The sequence below is a fragment of the Ceratotherium simum genome, chromosome 6, assembly GCF_057802395.1.
Source record: "Ceratotherium simum simum isolate JZ-2026a chromosome 6, ASM5780239v1, whole genome shotgun sequence".
NCBI classification, from domain to species: domain Eukaryota; kingdom Metazoa; phylum Chordata; class Mammalia; order Perissodactyla; family Rhinocerotidae; genus Ceratotherium; species Ceratotherium simum.
In genome coordinates this window covers 23,002,341-23,023,779 of record NC_141905.1, presented here as the reverse complement: position 1 = coordinate 23,023,779, position 21,439 = coordinate 23,002,341, and the positions used below count along the sequence as shown (strand labels likewise).

General features: G+C 49.5%; 1 protein-coding gene across 1 annotated transcript in view; it reads right to left on the bottom strand.

Annotated features, from left to right (window-relative positions):
* Positions 1-14,129: 14,129 nt before the first annotated feature.
* The window catches only part of ZCCHC24 (zinc finger CCHC-type containing 24), a 62,695-nt gene continuing 55,385 nt past the window's right edge, over positions 14,130-21,439 (bottom strand). Inside the window, exon 4 of the mRNA XM_004426892.3 lies at positions 14,130-18,359. Coding sequence (XP_004426949.1) covers positions 18,246-18,359 — 114 coding nt within the window. The 3' untranslated portion in view covers positions 14,130-18,245. The remainder of the gene's footprint in view (positions 18,360-21,439) is intronic.

The window sequence follows — 21,439 nt, the reverse complement described above, 5'->3', positions numbered from 1 at the left end:
ACATGCCTAAGACTGAGGCCTGACCAGGACAACAGAGAACCCTTCTGCTCCCACTCCAAGCCTAATCTACTGCTGGAGGAGAAGGAAAGGCATGGAGAGAGACAGCTTCTGTGTTGCAGAAAGCTGGGAACGCCGTGCAAACACTGAGAAACACACTTCAGCACCTCAGCTCCACACCAAGCACAAGGCAACCGTTGCCCACTGCTACGGGAATTTGCGCCTGTGGGGCTCTGATGATAAGGACAGCGGCAACAGAACCCAGACCCAGCTCAACTCCAGACTAGGTGGACTCAGTGCCCCACCAGACAGACCTGGAACAAGAAGCAGCACACCCATTTCCCAGGGGACATCCCACAACCCTGTCTCTTCTATTGTATAAACCATGCTCAGCATTCAATAAAAAATTAAAAGACACACAAAGGAAAAAGGAAAAAAAACACTGTTATTTATTTTTTTTAAAGATTTTTTATTTATTTATTTTTCCCCCAAAGCCCCAGCAGATAGTTGTCTGTCATAGCTGCACATCCTTCTAGTTGCCGTATGTGGGATGCGGCCCCAGCATGGCCAGAGGAGCGGTGCGTCAGTGCGCACCCGGGATCCGAACCGGGGCCGCCGGCAGCACAGTGCGCGCACTTAACCGCCAAGCCACGGGGCCGGCCCAAAAACACTGTTAATAAATAAAACAATCAGCAGAATCAGACTCAGATATAACCTTGTCAGGTAGGGACAATAAAATCACTGTGATTAATATGTTAAAAGATCTGGTGGGAAAGGTGGATAACATGCATGGACAGATGGGGACTACTTTTAGCAGAGAGAAATTATAACAGTCTAATGGAGAGGCTACAAGAAAAAATTATGGTATTAAAAATGAAGAATTCCTTTAATGATCTCAACAGTAAACTCAGCACAGCTGAGGAATATATCCGTGATTTGCCAAAGGATTATGGGCATGACACCAAAGTACAATCAGCAAAAGACAAAAGTAGATAAATTGGACTTCATCAAAATTAAAATAGAAAATGTCTGTGCTTCAGAGGGTACCAACAAGAAAGTGAAAAAACAATCCACACAATGGGAGAAAATAATTGCTGCTGGTGGGATGTAAAATGATCCAACTGCTTTGGAAAACAGTCTGGCGGTTCCTCAGATGATTAAACATAGAGTTAACATACGACCCAGCAATTCCACTCCTTGGTATATACCCAAGAGAAATGAAAACATACATCCATGCAAAAACTTGTATGCAAATGTTTATAGTAGCACAATTGATAATAGTCAAAAGGTAGAAACAACCCAAATATTTATCAATGGGCAAATGGATAAACAAAATGTGGTGTATGCATACAGTGGAATATTATCTGGCTATAAAAAGGAATGAAGTTCTGATATATGCTACAACCTGAGTGAACCTTGAACATTATATTAAGTGAAAGAAGCCAGTCACAAAAGACCACAAACTATATGATTCCATTCATATGAAATGTCCAGAACAGGGAAATCTATACAGACAGAAGGTAGATTAGTGGCTGCCTAGGGCTGAAGGGGTAGGTGGCAGGGGCAGGTGGTAAATGGGTGATTGCTAAAGTGTACAAGGTTTCTTTATAGGGTGATGAAATGCTCTAAAATCGACTGCTCTGATGGTTGCATATATGTGAATATACTAAAAACCATTGAATTGTACACTTTAAATGGATGAATTATATGACGTGAAATATTTCTCAATAAATATTTTAAAATATGTATTAGTAAGGTATTACTATTAGTATTAATAAAGTATTAGTAAAGTCTCACCGAAATTCTTTGGGTGTGTAACTTTAAAAATATGTATTAGTAAAGTAGTGTTATTGGTATTGGTATTAGTAAGTCTCACCCAAATTCTTTGGGTGTGTTAGAGGTTTCCACTGGTGTCCTGTTCTTCTGGAAAATGCTGGAACTTGACCTGGTTATGGGAGTGGCTGTGGTGGATGTTTCGCATCACCCTTTAAAGCATCTGTCCCAGATGAAGGTATCACAGTGTTTTTTAACAAAGAAGTCTATTCTTCTTAGACACAGAAGGGCAAGCTACTTCCACTGGCAAGGGAGGAATGGAGAGACTTGAGGGTTCAAGCTGTTAATTTCATTTGGATCCAACTAGATGTCCCCATCACAAATTTCAGGATCCCCTTCTTTCCCATCGGTGCCCTTTCACATTAAAAACTCAGTGAGACTGTGAATTCAAATGATGTTGTAATTCAGCAACCTACACAATTAAATTTTTGTTTGATTTTAAGTGATATCTGTCCAGTGTCTACAACAGATGGGGAACAATTTTCGCAGAAAGAAATTATAAGAAACAGTCTAATGGAGATGCTACCAGAAAAAATTACAGTATTAAAAATGAATAATTCCTTTAACGAGCTCAACAGTGAACTCAGCACAGCTGAGGAATATATCAGTGATTTGCCAAAGGATTATAGACATGACACCAAAGTACAATCAACAAAAGAAAAAAAATAGATAAACTGGACTTCATCAAAATTAAAATAGAAAAGGTCTGTGCTTCAGAGGGTACCAATACTCATACCTCTCAGACCATAACTTCAGCTGAGAATTAAAGGCCATGCGTCTGTCATTTTCTTTTGGTAAACAATCAGGCATGCTCAAAATAATTCATCCCTCACCACCGTCCTTATGGTCATCATTACTGCCATAACCGTCAAGTGCTGCAGCCACCTGACCTCCCAAGGCACATGCTTCTCTTGCTACTTAACTATGGGCGATAGCATGATTAATTGTGATGTCATTGCATGCCATGGATTGCCAGCATCCCATTTCCCATTGGCGGGTAGTTCAGCCCTGCCTTCAAGAACAGGGGCACAGACAAACAATCTCTAAATTCCATCTGCGGGGTTATCTCCTAGGACCACCACCAGTGTCAATTTTATATTGGCCAGGGACCAAACAGGATACAGAAGAACACAGTAATTCCAACAGGGAAAATTTAATATAAAAAATTATTAACCATAACATGGGTTTACCTACTAAGGGGAAAAGAGAACTCTGAAGAATAAAGTGTCTCTCCAGTGCCCTCTACTGATAAACTGAATATAATTCCAGGTGGCAAGGAGAACTGTTACAGCATCACAAGCAGGGGAATGAAGGCAGGATTCAGAATTAAGAGACAATGGACTCATAAGTGGTGCATTGAGCATTGCTTTCTTATTCAATCTGACCATCTCTGCCATTCAATTAAATGTTTAGCCTGTTTGTATTTAACTTAATTATCAGTATATTTAGATTTAAATTGACCATCTTGCTATTTATTTTCTCTTTGTTCCATCTGCTTTTTGTTCCCTTCTTGCCTTCTTTTGGATTGATTTTTTTTCTCCCAAATGATTCCATTTTATCTCCACTATTGACTTATTAGATTTAATTCTTCATTTTATATTTTCAGTGGTTTCTCTAGAGTTTATGATATCTAATTTAACTTATCACAGATTATTACCTGCAAATAATATTGTACCACTTTACCTATAGTATAAGAATTGCTGAGTCAAATGGCAGCTCTATGTTTAATGTTTTGAGGAACTGCCAAACTGTTTTCCAAAGTGGCTACAAAATTTTACATTCTTACCTGCAATGTATGAGCATTTCAGTTTCTCCACAGCCTCACCAACACTTGTTATTATCTATCTTTTTGATTCTTGCCTTCCTAGTAGATGTGAAGTGGTATCTATCTCATTTCAGTTTTGATTTGCATACCCCCAATGACTAATGATGTTGAGCATCTTCTCACGTGTTTATTGGCCATTTGCATGTCTTCTTTGGAGAAATATGTGTTCAGACCTTTTGTCTGTTTTTAGATTGGGTTGTCTTTTTATTGTTGGGTTGTAAGAGCTCTTTATATATTGTAGATATAAGTCCCTTATCAGATATATGATTTTCAAATATTTTCTCTCATTGTGTGACTTGTCTTTTCACTTTCTTAATGGTGTCCTTTGAAGCACAAACGTTTTAAATTTTAAGTCCAATTTATCTATTGTTTTCAAGATGATCATAGGTTTGAACTTCCCGACACTCTATTTCAAAAAACAAAACATAAACGAAAATAAATTCCTCTGTGGAGAGCTGTGGAGCTCTCTTATTTTATGGATTGCTTCACTTCCTGCCCCAAATCCCAGAGCCACTACTCTGGGAGCTGGGCAGAGTGGTAGCCTCTGATGCTCCTGGCTCGCCTTTCCTGGTGTGGAACCTGTGCCCTATGAGTGAGCCGGAGCAAGCGCAATTGGGGATCCAGTATTCTTGGCCTGATGCACATAGGGTAGAGCCTCCATCCTATGGGAGATGGCTGGGTATAAGAAGGAGCCCCAATCTCTCAGCCACACTCACCTAGAATTTAGCCTCTTCAACTTGGAGTTGGAGAGGATGAGAAGTCCTATTGGCCTGCCTCTCCCACTAAGATATGGAAATCCTTGGTTGAGACTGAGGGGAGAGGGAGCCTCATCCTTTTCACCACCACCACCTAGAGAGAAGCATCCACCAAGCTGAGCTGGAAATGGGGGAGAATGGAGTAGTTGTATGTCAAATGCCACAGACTCTTGCTGTTCTTATTGAGTTAGTTTTAGTGGATTTTCCTGAATAAATGTTTCTTCAGTTGCTCTATGTCCTTAGGCCAATTTCCAGAGACCTTAAATGGTTGGGTTTAAAAAAAATAGTTTTCACCAACTTTGCTTATTTCACAGGGAAGTAGGTACATGGAACTCTTTACACTGCCTTCTGTAAGTGGAACTCCACCATTTTTACTTTTAAATTACTTGTGTTTTTATATTTAAAGTTAGTGTCTTGTAGACAGCATAAGACTGGGTCTTGGTTTTTTATTCTGATAGTCTTTGCCTTTTAATTGGGATGTTTAGACCACTTATATTTAATGTGATTATTAATGTGGCTGTGTTTGTGTTTACCATCATGATATTTGTTTTCTATTCATCCCATAGTTCTTTGTTTCCTTTTTCCTCTTCTTTTGCCTCCTTTTGGATTGAGTATTTTTTATTATTCCATTTTATCTCCTCTGTTGGATTATTAGCTATAAATCTTTGTTGTGTTGCTTTAGGTATATGTAGTATACATCTTAAACTTAACACAGTCTGCCTTCAAGTGACACTGTACCACTTTGCATGTAGTATAAGGACCTTACCATAACATACTTCCATTTCTCCCTTTCATGGCCTTTGTGATACTGTCGTCATATATTTTATTTTGACATATGTTATAAACTCACAATATATTGTGATTATTTGTTCCTTTAAACAGTCATTTATCTTTTGAATTAATTTAAATAATGATTTTTAAATGTCTTTTATACTTAGTCATATTGTAACCATTTTCCAATGTCTTCATTCTTGTGTGTATCTTGCGGATTTCTATCTGGTATCATTTTTATTTCTGACCAAGAGACTTCCTTTAATATTTCTTGTAATACATGTCTTCTGGTGATGAATTATTTTGTCTTTTGAATGTCTGAAAAGTCTTTATTTTGCCTTCATTTTTGAAAGGTATTTTTGCTGAGTTAGAATTCTAGGTTGACAGTTTCTCTTTTTAGTAATTTAAGGATGTTGCTCCACTGTCTTCTGGCTTGACTGTTTTTTTTCCTCAAGAGAAATGTGCTAACCATTTTAATCTTTGTTCCTCTGTATGTAATGTATCCTTTTCCCTCCTATCTTCTTTTAAGATTTTCTCTTTGTCACTGATTTTAAGCAATTTAATTATGATGTGACATGATGTGGTTTTCTTTTTATATTTATTGTATTTGGGTTCATTGAGCTTCTTGGGTTTATAGTTTTTATCAACTTTGGAAATTTTTCATCAATTATTTCTTTGAATATCTTTCTCTGTCTTTCCCTCTCTTTCCTCTCCTTTGGGGATTCCTAATCTGTATATTAAGCTGATAAGAGTTGTCTCTCAGCTCACTGGTGATCTGTTTATTATTATTTATTTTTATTATTATAATTTTTTTTGGTGAGGAAGATTTGCCCTGAGCTAACATCTGTTGCCAATATTCCTCTTTTTACTTGAGGAAGACTGTCCCTGAGCTAACATCTGTGCCAATCTTCCTCTATTTTGTATGTGGGACGCCGTCACAGCATGGCTTGATGAGTGGTGCATAGGTCCATGCCCAGGATCCGAACCTGTGAACCCCAGGCCACCAAAGCGGAGTGCACAAACTTAACCACTACGCCGCCAGGCTGGCCCCTTGTTTATTTTTTTTAAGGCTTTTTATATTAGTGTGTTTCATTTTGGATAGTTTGTATGACTGTCTTCAAGTTCACTAATCTCTTCATTTGCTGTCAATCCAATCCAGTGTACTTTTCACATCAGAAAAAATATTTTCATCACTAGAAGTTTGATTTAGGTATTTAAAAAAATAGTTTCCATGTTTCTTTTTAACATGTGGAATACAGTTATAACAACTGTCATAACATCCTTATCTACTAATCTGTCATCTGTGTCATTCCTGTGTCTGTTTTTACTGATTTTTTCCCCTCATTATGGATCATGTATTTCTACTTCTCTATATACCTTTTATTGGATGCCAGACACTTTACTTTGTTAAGTATTGGATATTTTGGTATTCCTGTAAATATTCTTAAGCTTTGGTCTGGAATGCAGTTAAGTTATTTGGAAACAGTTTTATTCTTTTGGGGCTTGCTTTTGAACTTTGTTAAAGAAACCAGACCACCCTTTAGTGAAGGATGAATTTTGTCCCACTACTGAGGTCCTATCATCCTAAGTACTCTGCCCCATTTATTGTGAGGTTTTCCAGTCTGGCTGGTGGGAACTTAAACTATTTCTGGCCTCCAGTGAGCTCTAGGGATTTAGCTCTGCCTGTTCCTTTTTGGGGATCCTTTCACCAGCTTAGGTAATTTCCTCACACGCGTGTGCTGATCAGTTTTCAGCTGGAGTTGAGGGGAACCATCTGCGCAAGTCTGGAGCCTTCTCTCTGGGATCTTCTTCCTCTCTGTGCCCTTCTCCAGTCTCTGTGCGGCTCTCTTCTTTCCAGGATTCTGATGTGAAAATTCTACCTAACCTTTGCCTCCCTAGATTCCCAGCTCTGTCTCCACATCTATGGGAGCTCGCTGGGCTCCGTGTGGCTTCCCCTTCCCTGCCCGGGACACGGAAACTCTGTCCAGGCAGCAGACTCGGCAGCTGCAGGCTCACCGCCTTTGCTTTCCCTTCTCAGGAATCCCTGTTCTGTGCCGCCTTTGTCCAATGTCTGAGAAACACTGTATCGTATATTTTGTCTGTTGATTTACCTGTTTAAAGCGAGAGGGCAACTCCAGTCTCTCACTCCACCTTGGCTAGAAGCAGAAATCTTCTGTACTGTTTGAATCGGTTACAAGGAGAGTACGTTCCCTTACTGCTTGGGTAATATACAATGTCAGTATGGGGAGGGAGGAGCAGATATAGATGCCCACATTCACCTCCAAGAGAAAGCAGCCAGCGCAGGTGGCCTCAGAGGGCACCAGAAGAGGAAAGGGGGGCAGACCTCAACTTCCCCCTCAGAGTCAGCCTCGCCCATTACGGTTCTCTCAGATCCGAGCAGGCAACCTCTCAGAAAGTTGCTGCCCACAATTGTCAGTGCTTACTGGGCCCCAGGCCTTAGAGAGGTTTCTGTGCTCTCAGACCACCCCGTCCCCACCTGAGCCCCGCACCTGACCAAAAACTATGGATGACCCTGTATGCTCTGCCAACCCAACGTGGAATCACAGATCAGAGGGATTGTCAGAGCAAAGGATTCTAGATGGAGCCCAATGCCCTCATGTGTAGACGGGGAAACTGAGGCCTGGAGGGGCACAGGGATGTGATCAAAGACAGTGGCCTGAGACCTGTCAGGTCAGACCCTGGCTTCCTGACCCCAGATCTTCCTAATGTACCAAACAGAAAGGTGATTAAGAAAAAAAGATTGACTTGTAAAAACAATAATGCTGCAAAACCTTCAATAGAGAATTGAAAAATACATCACCCAACGAAGGAATATAATCAATCAGCTGTTAGAAAAATGAGACATCTCTGTGCTGACAGGGAAAGATGATGAACACAAAGCAGGTTACGGAACAGGGCGTCAAGTCTACTCCTGTTAACATATACGTGTGTGTGTACATAGCACACACATATATTTACACAAGCAAAAAGACTATGGAAGGACATGGCCAAACTCTGGACGGTAGTCATCTCCAGGGGAAGTTGGGCTACTGGGAATTTTCACATCCTACTTCCTATTTTTCTGTGTTGTTTCTACTTCTCATTGTGCGTGCATTATTTTTATAATCAAGGGGGAAAACCCAGATATCACCACTTGACAGTTTTACTTCAGCACAGGTGCATGAGGCCCGGATAGCACGGGGTCAAGACTTACCTGGAAATTGGGAGAAAAAAAAATTTCTCTTTCGTCCCTTACAGAGGCTTGTGGCCAGCAGGAAGTTGCAGTTCTCACCTTCAGCCACCAGGGGACAGCAGGGGATCACCTGATTCCTGCAAGAGGAAAGCTGGGGGATTCTGAGCTGGCAAGGATGTCGGGGGGAGAGCTGGGCTACACTGTTTGAAACAGAGTCTCCCCTGTGGTCCGGGCCTGGGGTCAGGCTCGCAGGGAAAGGAGGACCAGTTTTGCGCAAGCAAAGGTCCCTTGCCTCAGCACAAGAGACAAACTGAGGCAGAAGCCCAGTCAGAACTGAACTAATGGTGTGGGTGCCTGGGGAGGGGAGGGGAATGGCCTACAGACCAAGGTTGGAGCTGACAGGTCCAAGTCCCATCCCTGGGGCAAGACACGGGCTCCTCCTCTGCCACCTGGTCACAATGAAGGTTTCAGGACGCGTGGCTCAAGGGGCTGACAGGGAGGAGGCAGAGGGGGAATCATGGGTGGCCCATTTCAGCTGCAGGACAGGCCCAGGGGACTGTCACCACCTCCGTGACCAGTGCAGTGGCTGACAGTTCTTGAGCACGTGCCAGGTGCCAAGTGCTTTGCCTCTTTATCTTGTTTAATCGTGACAAAGCTGGGGTAGATAGGCAGGCATCATCATTCCCATTGTACAAGGGAGGAAACTGAGGCTTGGGGGGAGGTGACTTGCTTAGGATGACAGCTGCTAAGTAGTGAAGCTGCAGGTCATTTTCCAAGCCATCTGACCCCAGAGTCCTTGCCAGGATGAGGGTGGGGAGGCAGAGATGGAGGTCATGGCAGGTGCCATGATCACGGACATATGAGGCAGGACGTAGACCCCAAATTGCCCCCTAGGATGCAGGAGCTGGGTGTGGAGGGGCTGTGGGGTTGGCCCCAACCTCAAGGAGTGAGCAGGGGTGGGGGTTGGGGGATGTTGAGAAGGTGATAGAGGAGAATGCTGCCCAGCCCCCAGCTTGGAGTGCGGAGAAGACCCCCTTCACCTCCTGGACCAAGATGGAGGATGCGGGAGGGTAACTGGCCTGAGGACAGGGCTCCAGGAGGCTGTGCGCTGGGCAGGAAGGGGAAGGACGAGTGAGTGTCCAGGGAGAGAAGCGCAGGTGCCTGGCCTGGCTTGCCCTGGAGGCAGTGGAGGCAGGAGCAGGCTCCCGCAACACCCGGGAAGGGAGCTCCTGGAAACTTGAAGGACAGAGCTGGAGGGAGGGTTGGGGCTCGATGGGGGGCTGGGCCTGGGTTCTGGCTTCAACACAGGCCTGCAATAACCACCACGGGCCTGCACTGGATGGTTATTGGCTCTGAGCTACTGCGGGAAGGTTGTCAGGCCGGGCTGGGCAGGTGTGAGGGGCCCAGGGCAGTGGAGGGGGCTGAGGGCAGGCTGGCCAGCTGTCTGGGAGGGCAGCACAGCTGCAGGAGGCAGGGGTTAGGTCCTGGACTCGAGATACCCCTGGAGGTGAGGGGTGGGAAGTGGCTCCAGGAGGGGGCCCAGGGAGGGGCTCTGCTTTTGCTAGCTGTATAATCTTGGACAAGTCACTCAACATCTCTGAACCTCGGCTTCTCCATCTGTGAAATGGTACTCCTCCTAGCACCCATCCCCCAGGGTTGTTGCAAGGATCAAAAATGATGGTGCAGGTAAACCATGTGGCCCAAGGGCAGACACACCAGAGGGCTCGATGGACGTTGGCGGGATCTTATTTACTCACTTATTCCACACTTAACACTGCCGTGTGCCGGGCCACACCAGCACTGGAGACACATAGATAAAGCCCCCCTAGAGGACTGTGGAGGGAGCTGGGTGTGTGTGAGCACATGTCTGGGGACCCCCGCAACTTTGCTGGGGTGCACCTCCTTGGCTTGGCTCTCCTCCTGCCCGGGAGTGGAACATACACAGCAGCAGAGTCGAGTACGTGGACCCCCAGGGTCCCGTCTCCCCACTTCAGCCGTCGTCATCATTTTGCCAGTCTTGTTTCAACCCTCCACCCTATATTCTGGATTTTTTGCAAATAGAGCCCAGGCACCCTCTCACTTCACCCATTTATGCTCCAGTGTCTGATAGACGAGGACGTTTTTCACACGACCCCAGTGCTATCATTACACCTGACGAAACATGAATTTTCTCAACTGTTTGAGATATGAGCACAGGTTTTGCTCACTGTGTTAAGCCAAGGGTTGGGGCTTGGCTTCTCTCACCTACCTGAGAGTTCCGGGGTCCCCAGCTCCTGGTGAGGGACTCATGACCTGTGGGGAAGAGATGGGCAGATTCACATGGAGTCCATTTCCCTTCTGGGCCGGAGTTTCTTCCTCCTTGAAAGTGATCCTTGGCTAAGAGGGCTTAGGGAGAGGGGCTGGCCTAGAGGCTCGGGCTTACAGACACAGGGTGCCGCAGGGCTCCCCACCCTCATGGGACTCCCAATGGGCTGCAGTCATGAGTGTTTGTGGGTATGTGCGTGTGAATGTGTGTGTGTGTGTGAACGTAAGTTAGTATATGCAAATAGGTATGCAGATGTGAGTGTGTGTGTGTGAGCGTGTGGCAGGGGCAGGGTGACCACAGGGCCTCTCACATCTCTGGATAAATGTTGGGGGGAGTGTTTAGAGAGGCCTTTGTGCCTGAGGACAGGCTGTTCCTGGCTCCGGCCAGAGCTCCAGGGAACAACCAGAAGCCTGACTATGGAGGCAGGAAGCCCTCCCCCAGCCCCTCGTGCCCCTTCGTCTCAGCTCCTCCTGCCTCTTCTCCCCTCCCAAACACCAGGAGGGAGCCGGGCCAGGGAGAAGCTCCGGTGGTATTTGGATGCCTGACCCTGGGTTTCCCAGGCTGTGGGGAGCCGGGGTCAGGATGTCTGAGGGCAGGCGGGGTCCCGTCTCCCCAGCTCACCCAGCTCAGGGCACCGGAGCTGGCCCCGAGGAAACGCACAAGGTTTGCTGAAGGCCTGAATGGTCTCATGGAAATTCACTCCAAGCCTCTCATCAGGATCAGAAACAGCATAGAGTGTCCAGGTCTGAGGGTGCAGTGGAGGACCCTGATGCGAATCCTGGGCATCAGGGCCCTCCCCAGACCTCAGTTTCTCCACCTGCCATATTGGCATATTATTCCTTACCTTCGCTCCTGGCAGGACTGTTAGGAGCACACATGAGGCCAGAGAGTCAGGAGAGATGTGGGCCTGTGGCCAGGACCCAGTGCAGAGGCCCAGTGGCTGCCTGGGCCTAGACTCCTGGTGTGAGGAACTGCGACCTTGCAGTGGGGGCTGGCGGGAAGAGAAGCAGCCATCACGGAGCATCTGTGCCTGCAGAACTGCCCGGGGTCCACTGCAGCCTGCAAGAGCATCCTGATTGCCCCCAGCTCACAGATAAGCCTCAGAGGCTCTATGTCACACACTCTGAGAGGGGGCGGTGCCAGCAGCCTTGTCACACGAGGGCTCCTTGGGCTCCAGCACTTCTGGTGCTGAGATGGGAGAGGAAGGGGTGGTTGAACACCTGTGCCCTCTCTCTCCCACTAGGCCTGGGGCACTGGCCTGGCCTCCCTTCCCCGTGTCTGCAGCAGGCACTGAGTGGGTTGGGGTTACCTGCCCCTCGAGACTACCTCAGCCCTGGGGCCCTCACTCCTTGCCCCACTTTTGCAACTCTGGGCGCGGCTTGCTGCCTGGGGCTTAGCCCCAACTCTGCCTCTGAAACACTGCAATGGGAAGTGAGAACTCGGGGTTCAGATCCTGGCTCTGCCACCTGCCCGCTGGGTGACCTCAAGTAAGCTCTTCCCCTCTGGCGGCCTCCCTTCAGCCCAGACAGAAACAAGAGGGGTTAGGGAGGGTATCAGCTTCTGAAGGAGGCAGGGGTGGGCCCAGAGCTGGGCTGTCCTCTCTGGGTCCCCTGACGCCCCTTTCTGTGGTGGACTCTAGTCGCTCCCGGGCTCTCAGCAGCCAGCTGTCTCTGGACATGGACATTAAGTCCAACCGGAAGTCCTTCCTGTCCAGGGGAATTACTGGTTTCCACGGCTCAGGAGATGTCGAAATGCAGGCTGTGTTTGCCTTGGGTTTGTTTTCTTTGCACGGAAAACTAAACAAAACAAACACACGGGCCATGCACACTGACACACAAGGGCAGATAACCGAGTGTTAACCTTGAAGCCTCAGCCCAGCACACAGTGGTGCTCAGTGAGCGCCTGTGGGTGAACAGATGAACCCGGGGCTCCTGGGGGGGAGGCCTGGCTCCCCCTCTGACTTCCTGTGTGATCTCTGGTGAGGCGTTTCTGCCTGAGCCATACAATGGGAGCAAGGAATCCACATCCCCTGGGCCTTCCTGGGTGCCACGCTGTGCACCGGGCCTGTGTTCACCGGGCTGTCTCACTCACAGAGCATCCCTGCGGATACTGGCTGGACTGACACCCGCCTGCGCTCAGCCTGATTCTGGCCCTGCCTGCCGTTTCACACGCTCTGAGGGTGGGCACCCCACGGCGAGTTCTCACTTGGTGCCAACAAGCAGGAAAGGGCTTGGTGGCTTCCGGGGTTCACTGTGCACCCCAAATAAGACACGGGGTCCCGCTTCTGGAGTTGCGGGTCTCTGTTCTTGCCTGTCCTCTACAGCCCCCATCCATAGTCCCTGGTCCCAAGGACTCACTTTGTTTTCTCTGCTCCATCTCAGAGGCTGCACTCTGGAGGCGAGAGCTGGCCCACAGACACATGGTTTGACCTGTACACTATTTAAACATTGAGTAGACTAGTTGCCAAAATTTAAAAATTGGAAATTTTCACAAAACAACCTGAATTTCTAGTTTTCCTGCCCCCGTCCCCATGCAGTATATTCTTGGAGAGCAACAATTGGCTGGAGCTGAGGATGGGGTGCCCTCCAGTGGGGATGGAGCTCCCGGCCCACTGGCCTCCTCGCTGACATCACCATCAGCCCCACAGGACCACGAGGGACCATTTCAAAGCCTGCTGCTTTGCCTTGCACACTGGCCTGGTCTGGGGGCTTTAAGAACTTGAGGACACACCCAGGCCAATTTCTTAAGGGTCTCTGGGGTGGGATCAAGGCTTTGGGGTTTTTAAAGCTCCCGTAGGCGATTCTGGTGAGCAGCAAGATTGAGGATGACCAGCACACTGATCCTGGCCGAAGGACTCCATCTCCAGGTGGCTTCTTAAGGCTGGCTTCGCCGTGGCTCCCCATCCATGGCCCTCAGCAAGAGCCTCACCCGCGACAGCCCAGCCCTGTCCTGGCCTTGCTCAGAAGAAAGACCCTCTGTTCTCCCTCCCGGGGACTTCCCAGGAGGCCCTGGATATTTCACTTTGCTCATTGTGTGATACCCAGCGTCTGAGCCCCAAATCCCAGTCTTGGCGAGAGGGCCAAGTGTGAGCAGTGGCGGCGAGGCCTGGGCTGCTGTCTCCGAGGAAGATTCTCTCCTATATATGGTCACCCGGGAGTCCTATCGCTGAGCTAACGTGTGACCTAATGTGCTGACAATCTCGCCCAGTCTGGGGCCCAACTTGGGGAGGGCCCTCTCCCTGGAGAAAGCGTCCGCTTGGGGGCAGAGGGGCTGGGAGGAGGGAAATGAGTGGCGTGGAGGCAGGGCAGTGACAAGATGACCCAGTCGCAGGAGAGCGAAAGGGCAGCCTGAAGTCCTTCCCGTCCCACTTGGCCTCACACATTTGTGAGACCGTCCGACTCCCCACTGACGCTCTAGGTGAACAAGGAAATCCACGAGCCTCTCTTGCTTTTAAAAGTTTTTTTAATACAGCATGAAAAGGCTATATTTCTATAGGCAAGCCGTATACAGATTCTCCAGGAATAAGGCACACAACGGAATGCCATCCCGAGGACGGCCCTTCGGGGAGCTCGGGAGCCTTCTCCACGCGCCCACCGAGCGGGGCCCACGGGTTCTGTTTGTCTTTTTAGCTGGACACACATGTATTAACAGAGACAGACCCGGACGGGGTCACCACACGGGAGTGGAGGAGGTCGAATGGAGGGGTTGGCAACAGAAAGCAGTGAGCCTGCTGCCACCAGCCCCCGGGGGACGGCTCAGCCACCTCCCTGAAGGCCCGAATGCCTCCCCGACTTCAGAGTTAGTTGTTGCGCTGGGCTACAATGTAGTGATGTTGGATTAAATATTTGTTTAGAGTGGATTCAAGTCTATTAGATGTCAGAGGGCAGGTGTAAGGTCTCTGGCTGACATATCCAAGTTCAAAGAGGATGGGGCCTAGAGGCATGGCTCAGATGGCAGAGCTCCAAAGAGGGGCGTGGAGAAGTCTGCCTCCTGCTTCCTCTTCCCTCCTTGGGCCCTGTCGATCGGGGGCCCTCCACCAGGCCAAGGAGGCCGTCTTTGGAGCTGGCCGAGCATGGAGGGGCTGGTTAGTCACATGCCCCTTGTTCCCCTGGCCCACTCCACTCCCCAGCCCCCTACAAAATTAATAACCATAATAACAAGATAATAATAAGAAGGTGCGAGAGAATGGATTACAATGCTGTGCTGGTTATCCTCAGCTGAAGAGGCTCGAAGGGGTCACCGTTCCCTTCTTCACTAATCTAATAATAGTTTCCCTTAAAAAAGGCAATACTTCCCAAAATACACACATGTATAAATACAGGACAGGAACATATTAATAAGTCTAAACACTTGAATAATATGCTGGCTACTTAATACTGATATTTTCATCCAAGGAAAACAACACAGAATAACAATATGGCTTAAAGAATTGCAAAGATTTTTTTTCCTCATCAGAATTATGTACCAACTTCATATAATATTCTATGTAGACAATATTTCCTTCTTAATGTAGTTCAGTTGCATACTTTTTACAGACCAAAGCATAGTAAAAAATCAAACCAAAAAAAAAAAAAAAAAACCAACAACAGGAAAAAGAGAAAAGTTCTCACCATAAATATTTTCTTGCAGCTCAACCAAAAGGTTTGGAAAATACTTCCAGAAATCTTCGTTTGATATTCTATTGCCCTCCTCAAAGTTCTGACGTTTTGAAAATGCCTCTCTGTTTGTTTTTTGAATCTCAAAAATTGGGCAATTATATTTTTCTTTTCTTTTTCTTTTTTTAAAAAAAGGCCTTCAAATATATACAGACAAAAATCAATGTGAAGATTTTTCGGGAGAAGATAACAAATTCAGTGTTGTGAGAAAAATTGGTAACCAGGCAGAAATTTTAACATCTATGATTTTTTTTCAAAATACACACATAGTATTTTTCTTTTTTAAAAAAAGGAATTCTGTGTCAAGTATAACTCAAAATAAATACAAATTCACAAGTAGAACTATTGAATACTTCATATGGGGTAAACATCATTATCTCCCAACTAGATCCCTAGATCCACTAACTGCAAGCGATTGTCCCTTTTGAACGTACGAAAACCACACACTTTCTTGTCCCTGGGGCTCCCAGGCCCTCTGAGCACTCAATTCTCACAGCACCCAGCCTGGACAGCAGTGGCTTTTGCTGACCACAGAGAGCTCCCAAATTCAGCTGGAACAGTGCAGGAGGGGGCAGTGCAGAGGGCCCAGCCCCTGCAGTGGCCAGCTCTGCACAGATGGCAGGGGCAATGGCTGCCAGCTGGACAAGCCCACTGGAAAGGTCATTTTGGGGTGATATCCTATCTCCTGTTGGCCTGCGGAAGGCCCTGGCCTCCAGCAGTCTGGAGCCTGGGTTCTTTTTAGGGTGTGGGCTTCCCCCACCATTGCAGCACAGTTGGCAGGCCGCAGGCGTCCTGGGGCCAGGGTCTCCCTGTGGGGCCAGGACCCTGCAAGTGTTGGGGCCTGGTCCTTGCAGCAGAGACAAGCGCATTGCCCACCACTGCGAACCTTATCTTTAGCAGTGCGCTAGGATGACTGACAGTAACAGATTCTCCTAGGGGACAGAGAGCCTCAGGCCAGGGCGACTCCAGCTCACCTTGACACCGTGGAGAAAGCAGGGAGCAGCTGGGAGGGAGTCCTCAGTGGCATTCCCAGTGGGTGGTGAGGGTGTTCACAGTAGGTTGCCAGGCATTCTGCCCCCTGTGGGCAGGAGGGAGGCAGGTATAGGGCCCAGGCTGGAGCAAATACACTTTTTTTAAGTGCTCAGAGGGCATGGCCCCCTGAAATCTACCCTGCAGCCCCCTGGCTGCAAATCCACTCACTCCATCTCTTCGTCTCGCTCCCTGGACCCCTAGCTAACACTTCACCGTAACTCCTCAGTTGTATAAAGCATTTTCATTTGAAAATAAAAGGCAACTGGGCACCAGTTGGGTGTCCTTGAGCCGCGGTAAACACTGAATTTCAGGCCCATTTTGTGGTCTGATTTTTTTTTTTCTCCACAGAGGCATGTTGGGGCAAAATTAAGTGACCCGGTCCTGACAGCCGGCTCTCTCTCTCTCCCTGGGAGAAAGGAAGGATCTGACAATAAAAATGGGGCTTCTCATAGGGGAGAGAGGGGAGAGGAGAGTGCGATCCCTCCTGCTAGCCAGGACGGTGTCTCCCTGACCAGTGTGACATGGCAGGAGGCCTCCCTGCTCCCTCGGGAGGTAGGAAATCATTATCCTCGTTTTACAAATGAGGGCTTCTGTAGCTTGTCTTGGGTTTGCCCTGTGTGAGCAAGAGGGGCGATCCTTCTCCTTCATTTTTGCAGAGGTGGGGGACAACAGGTAGGGCTGGGACCACAGGGGACCTCAGGGGAGGACTGGCATCCTCAGCTTGAACTCTTAAGTGACCGACTGATGCGCGACGGTGCGAAGCAGCGGACCTGGTAAAACTCTCCAAATGAGGCTTTCTGCTCCAGGAGCTGGCACCCGGCCAGGCTAAATCCCAGCACGTCAGAACTGGAACGGATCTCTCTGCTCCCTAGTGGCACTCTCTCACTTAACTAATGGGGAAACTGAGGCCTGGAGATGAGAAGTCCTTCCCGAGGTTCCGGAGCGCGTCAGCGGCAGGGCCAGCATCTGAACCTAGGTCTCCAGACCGGCAAGCCTGTGTTCTTCCTGACACATTGGCTTCCCTGCTGGGCCCCACAACTTTAATCAGGGGGTCAGCCCCCAGCGTGGGAGGGAAGGGAAGGGGACAGAAGGGAATGGGGCTGACAAAATCCAAGCAACTGGGAAACGCGTGTGGTGGCGAGTTGGGGAGGCATTGCCTAATGTGCCCCAGGTCACACCTTGGGACACTGTCCAGCATTCAGTGCCTCCCTGTCCCTCATCTCTGGGTCTACAGGGGCAGGGGACGTGCAACTCCCAGGTGCAATGCCAGTGACGTCAGAGATGCTCAGGTGTGGGGCTCAAGGTGGGCAGGGGACAGAGATGCCCACTTCCCCGCAGCTGCTAGAACAGGCATCAGCTCGCCATGACTGCTGACTTAGGACAGACAAATGGGGCTTTCTGAGAGAGGCTTTGCACACAGGGCAAACTGGAAGGTTCTGGTAGGAGAAGGCAGCCTGGCTGGTCCTGGGGAGACAGTCCCCTGCAGGCTTTGGGATTCACAGTAAATTTAGTGCACTTGTGGCCAATACAAGGCTGCTCACCCCAAAGGAAGTCTCAGAGGAGGAGAGCCTGCGGGGGACACAAGGGCTTTGTGGGGTCCTGTGCACCGACCTCTGCTCGCCCCTGTCCCCTCCACACAGACCCAGGCCCACCCGTAGAGAGTCCCAGAGACCTGGCCCTCTGCGGGGACAGCTACATCAGTAACACTGTTTGTCAACACACATGAGACAAGAACCTAAGACCCCCCTGCCCAGACCCGTAGGCTTGCGAGGACACCCCCACGCATGTGGGGACACGCAGCAACATGGAGAAACACAGGGGAGGTGGTGTCTTCTCCGGCTGGCAGGAGGGTGGCTGTGGCGTGGCGGCTGGTGCCGGGTCATTGCACTCGGCGGCAGTAGTAGCCGAGCACCTTGCACTTCTCGCAGAGGTGCTGCGGGTGCTCCTTGCTCTGGTCGGACACGTCCAGGCCGTCGGGCTTCTCCAGGGGTCTCTGCAGAGAGCAAGGAGGAAGAGGGCCCCGGGCAGGGCGGGAGGAAGGAGGGGTGGAGAGAAAGACAGAAACGGAGAGAGTGAGACAGATGTAGAGACAGCAGACAGAGAGAGAGTGTCAGATAGACAGACAGACAGACAGGCGGAGCGAGACAGACACACAGAGGCCCAGAGAGAGTGCTGTAGTCACTGAGGTTGTTTCCCAAGGTGCCCGGGGCCCTTCCTGCTTCTTTCCTGTTGCAGGATCATGTCCTGGAGGCACAGGCTGAGCCCCAGGCCAGGACCAGGGCTGTGGGAGGGGGTCCTCTACCCAGCTCCTCGGGTCTAGATGCCAATTTGCCCTCCCCCTGTACTCCCTGAGCAGCCACCACCTGAAGCTCACAAAAGCCCAGGATGGAGGGAGGGCAGGGGTGCACAGATATTATCTAAACGAGGAAACCAAGGCAGATAGCAACGGAGACCCAGGCCCACCTCTCCTGATCCCCCACACTCAGCACTTCTTCCCAGGCCACTTGTCATCCTTGTGCCTGCCCCTGCGGCCTCAGGACTCAGGGAGAGTTCAACCTGGACACAGTGCCAGCCCTTCAGGCTTGGCAAGCAAGCCCGCTGCTCCCTGAGGTCAGCAGCCCGTGTTCTGATTTGCCCCTCTTCCGAGGGCCTGGCACAGCACTTGCCATGTCTGGTGAGGGGCTAGATGAGCAGAACTTCACTGTTTCCTATCAGGGAAACTGAGGCCCAGAGAAAGCGGGTGACTTGCCAGACCCATGATGCTACTCACTCACTGTGTGACCTCAGGGAGCCTCGGTTTCCACAACTGTAAAGTGGGCCCTCGTCACACCTCGTCTGCAGGGCACTGGAAGGATTCAGCTGTCTGGATGTTTGTAAACTGCGCAGCCTTAGGCATGGATGAGCACACTGCTGTCACACAGGGAGCTTCCCCGCTCCCTCCTTCCCTCTCAGCTCTCAAAAGCCAGCAAGGAGTTATTCCCCTGGAAAATTTATGGAGGCTGTGAGGCACACCTCCTGAGGCAGACAGTTGCTTGGCTGGCAGCCGTAGCCCCAGCCCAGACCCCCTGCATGCAGAAGGGTCCCCTGCACAAACTCGGGGGGACTCAAAGGGAGCTGGTCAGGGCCAGCTTAGAGCCACATGCCGAGGAGAGGGGGCAGGAACTGCAGGCTGATGTGGGGCAGGGGAACCTCGTGACCAAGTGACCATGACCAGGATGGCCCAGGAGAGAAGCTGGGAGTGAGCACTGCCCTGCCCCGGGCAGTGAACTGATCAAAAGTGGAGCACTGGCTTTTCTGCCCAACTACGCAGTGCCTGGCCCCAAGGCGACACGCAGAGCCCATGGGGAATGGAAGAGTCAGGGGGCTCTAGGGATGAGCGTAGGGACTGTGGGTGGGCAGGGTTCTGATCCAGGGGTCATAAAGCCCACCCCTGCGCTTCCAGGCCTAAAGCCACGCAGGGAAGGCCCGGGAAAAGGACAGGAGGCTTGGTCTCATCTCAAGGGGCTTTCAGATGACCGGCTTTCCTGGCCAGAGGAGCGGAGACAGAGTTTGGCCTCATGTCAGACCTGGGCCTGAACACCAGCTCTGCCACCTACGAGCTGTGTGACCTTGGGCAAGCCACCTGACCTCCAATCTTCCATTTCCCCAACGGTAAAAGGGGACGTTGATAACACTTCTCACGAGATTATTGTTACAACCCAATGAAGATCATGAATGGAAACAGCATAGCATATAGAAGCTATTCATGTTGCTGATATTATTACTATTACTAATGGAAGGGAGATGCCAGCTGGTAGAGGGTCACTAAAAGTCGAAGCCAGGATTCCTTCATAGCCAGGAAGGCCTAGGAAGGTCGCATGCCCGGTTCTCCCAGACCGGGATGGACACCTACAGCAAGCCGAGAGCATCACTCGCATGCCCAGGGCTGGGGAGCCCCCTGCCCACGGAGCTCACTGGTTCAGTTCATTGCCTGCACTGTAAGAAAGGCTGCCCGATCTTGAGCTGAAATCCGGGGCCTTGTACCCTCATCCCAGTGATCCCAGCCACGCACGTGCCACACAGACTCTGCTCGGCTGCACAGGACTGTGGATGTGAGTAGTTCTGAAGCCTCGCCTCTCCCAGACCAAACCCAGCCTGGTTTCCACCTCCCATCCCCCACTCTTCATGCTGGCCAGGGCCCCCTCCCCGAACCGGTCTTCCAGGAGGGGCCGGAGAGGTCCGAGTCAGCAGGCCTGACACCACCTTGCTCCCCATGGTTTACACTTTACAAAGCACTGCCACGTAAATCATACCACCTAACTCACACCTTCTTTGAGGGGTATATCTCTATCCACCTTACAGATGAGGAAACTGAGGCTCTAAGACATTAAGGGTCTTGCCCAGGGCTCTGCAGCTTCACCTACCTGCCGAGGGCTGTTGGGAAAGACCTTTCTCCTCCAGAACCTCAACTCGCCCTTCTGCAACCTGGGCAGGAGGTTAATAACACTCGTTGGGTGTGTGATAGCAAGAGAAGCAAATGAGATGACTGTCTTAAATAGTGTATAACCATAAAGAGCTCTGCAAGGCTTACAATTGCTGTGTGACCTTTAGCAAGTCACTTAACCTTTCTGTGCCTCAATTTTCTCCTCTGTAAAATGGGGCTAATAAGTACCTACTTGATAGGGTTGTTGTGAAAAGTAAATAAGTTAATAATTGTAAAGTTATTAGAACAGTGCCTGGCACATAAAGAACAAAGGGACCAGCAGTAATATATGTTATTACTATTATTATTATGTAGGGCTGGGGGCAGGTGGGGAACAGGGGAACCAGCTGAGTCCCTGTGGAAACGCCCCTGCAACATCCTCACCGCCCCCCTCCTCTGCTGTGACCCTATCAGAGCCCCTTCCCTCCATGAGTCCTGGCTCAGCCCTGCCCAGCCTCTGGGTAGAGGAGCCGGGGAAGCGGGGAGACAACTCCCCTCTGCGGAGGGAAAACACTGGGCAGCTGGGATTGATCACCGCAGGGCTGTCCCCACCCCCCGTAGTGAGGCAAAGCCCATTAGTGTTTTCTTCTCGTGGGGGGCAGGGCCAGCAG